The 2,247-nt window shown below is 52.8% G+C and overlaps 1 protein-coding gene across 1 annotated transcript in view; it reads right to left on the bottom strand.

The window, feature by feature from the left end:
* Positions 1-368: 368 nt before the first annotated feature.
* The window catches only part of VOLCADRAFT_70432 (uncharacterized protein), a gene marked incomplete at both ends in the record, with an annotated part of 5,695 nt that continues 3,816 nt past the window's right edge, over positions 369-2,247 (bottom strand). The window contains 2 exons of the mRNA XM_002959089.1: positions 369-484; positions 1,707-1,772. Coding sequence (XP_002959135.1) covers positions 369-484; positions 1,707-1,772 — 182 coding nt within the window. The remainder of the gene's footprint in view (positions 485-1,706; positions 1,773-2,247) is intronic.

The raw sequence follows: 2,247 nt of genomic DNA, 5'->3' as shown, positions 1-2,247 counted from the left end.
GATCCCCACAAGCAAGGGATATGTCCCGCGCAAGAGCGATGTGCTGCTCATGTCGAGTTTTGATCTCGAGACCTCCCGCTTACTAAACGGGTGCTCTTCCACTGAGCTACACGAGCGGTTGTAGGTGGAGGGTGTCGAACCCTCGACCTTAGGATAGTCCAAGTCACAGCACGATAACAGCTATGAGACCTACGCGCTAACCACTGCGCCACACCCACACAGACATGCAGCTTCGCGCGTGCCAAGAATTTGCCGTACACCGTACACCGTACACGTACAAATCGTACAGGACGTGCGTACACACGCACCCCCGACGATTGGGCCAAATACGTATACACCACATCTACAGCCAACGCATGCCCGCCTCATTAGCTCTTTATTTTTCCCGGGCATGTGGCCAGGAAGTGTATATCTGTGTGACCATACATATCTGTGTGACCATACACATCTGTGTGACCATGCATATCTGTGTGACCATACATACCTGCTTGCCGATAGCGCGACGTGACGCGCAATCTGTGGTGGTGTAAGGGGACTTCAACAAGTATGAATGTAAATGCCTGGCTGATTATAATCACTCGCCTGGCTGATTCCTTGTGGCTTGTGGCTTTTGGGTGGTGGGTGCTATCCTTACGCAGCCTTGGCTTGAACGAAAGCACATGTACGAGAGGGATGCAGCACAATTTTCTGATGGCAACGTTTCGCTGGCTGCTGGTGCAGCAGCCGCTAGCATGGCCACGACAACAATGAACTGGGGGCTGGTCCAGGCATGTGCAGCGGCGGCAGCACTGGTGGCAATAAAATTCACCCCTGTTAGGCCCGGATGTCGGCACCCACTTGCATCTCACTGGCCACTAGTCGGTCGCTTCACGTTGCACCTGGCAGCAGTCTTGGATATTGGCACGTCAATGCNGTTGTGATTGGCTGCTTGCTGCGTGCATGTATTTGGTTATGTACGTGTCCTGTTAGGCTCTGGGTTTAGGTGGAGGCAACCGGTTCCCCTGTCGGCTACATGTGCTACATATTTGTAGTGTTCGTCGCGCTGTGTCTCTCAGAAAATGCAGATCCTGCATGCACGAGTGCCATCCATGGTCACAGCCAACAACCAAAACCTCACCGATCTACTCAACCGATGCTAGTCGTTGAATAGCTGCTTTTTGCGGTGATAGCTAGTGTTTCTAGGGTTTTTAGGGTCCTTGAAACCCTAAACGCCTAGAAAAGGCTACACACGGCTGACTGCAGCATTTCGTGTATTACGAGTACGTGTCCAACGGCAGGGACCAGCAACAGGCACAAGCAAGGGATATGTCCCGCGCAAGAGCGATGTGCTGCTCATGTCGAGTTTTGATCTCGAGACCTCCCGCTTACTAAACGGGTGCTCTTCCACTGAGCTACACGAGCGGTTGTGGGTGGAGGGTGTCGAACCCTCGACCTCAGGATAGTCCAAGTCACAGCACAATAACAGCTATGAGACCTACGCGCTAACCACTGCGCCACACCCACACAGACATGCAGCTTCGCGCGTGCCAAGAATTTGCCGTACACCGTACACCGTACACGTACAAATCGTACAGGACGTGCGTACACACGCACCCCCGACGATTGGGCCAAATACATATACACCACATCTACAGCCAACGCATGCCCGCCTCATTAGCTCTTTATTTTTCCCGGGCATGTGGCCAGGAAGTGTATATCTGTGTGACCATACATATCTGTGTGACCATACACATCTGTGTGACCATGCATATCTGTGTGACCATACATACCTGCTTGCCGATAGCGTGACGTGACGCGCAATCTGTGGTGGTGTAAGGGGACTTCAACAAGTATGAATGTAAATGCCTGGCTGATTATAATCACTCGCCTGGCTGATTCCTTGTGGCTTGTGGCTTTTGGGTGGTGGGTGCTATCCTTACGCAGCCTTGGCTTGAACGAAAGCACATGTACGAGAGGGATGCAGCACAATGATTCTGATGGCAACGTTTCGCTGGCTGCTGATGCAGCAGCCGCTAGCATGGCCACGACAACAATGAACTGGGGGCTGGTCCAGGCATGTGCAGCGGCGGCAGCACTGGTGGCAATAAAATTCACCCCTGTTAGGCCCGGATGTCGGCACCCACTTGCATCTCACTGGCCACTAGTCGGTCGCTTCACGTTGCACCTGGCAGCAGTCTTGGATATTGGCACGTCAATGCGGTTGTGATTGGCTGCTTGCTGCGTGCATGTATTTGCTTATGTACGTGT

Source organism: Volvox carteri (genome assembly GCF_000143455.1).
Source record: "Volvox carteri f. nagariensis unplaced genomic scaffold VOLCAscaffold_124, whole genome shotgun sequence".
Taxonomy (NCBI): Eukaryota; Viridiplantae; Chlorophyta; class Chlorophyceae; order Chlamydomonadales; family Volvocaceae; genus Volvox; species Volvox carteri.
This window is presented reverse-complemented; position numbering and strand designations above follow the sequence as displayed.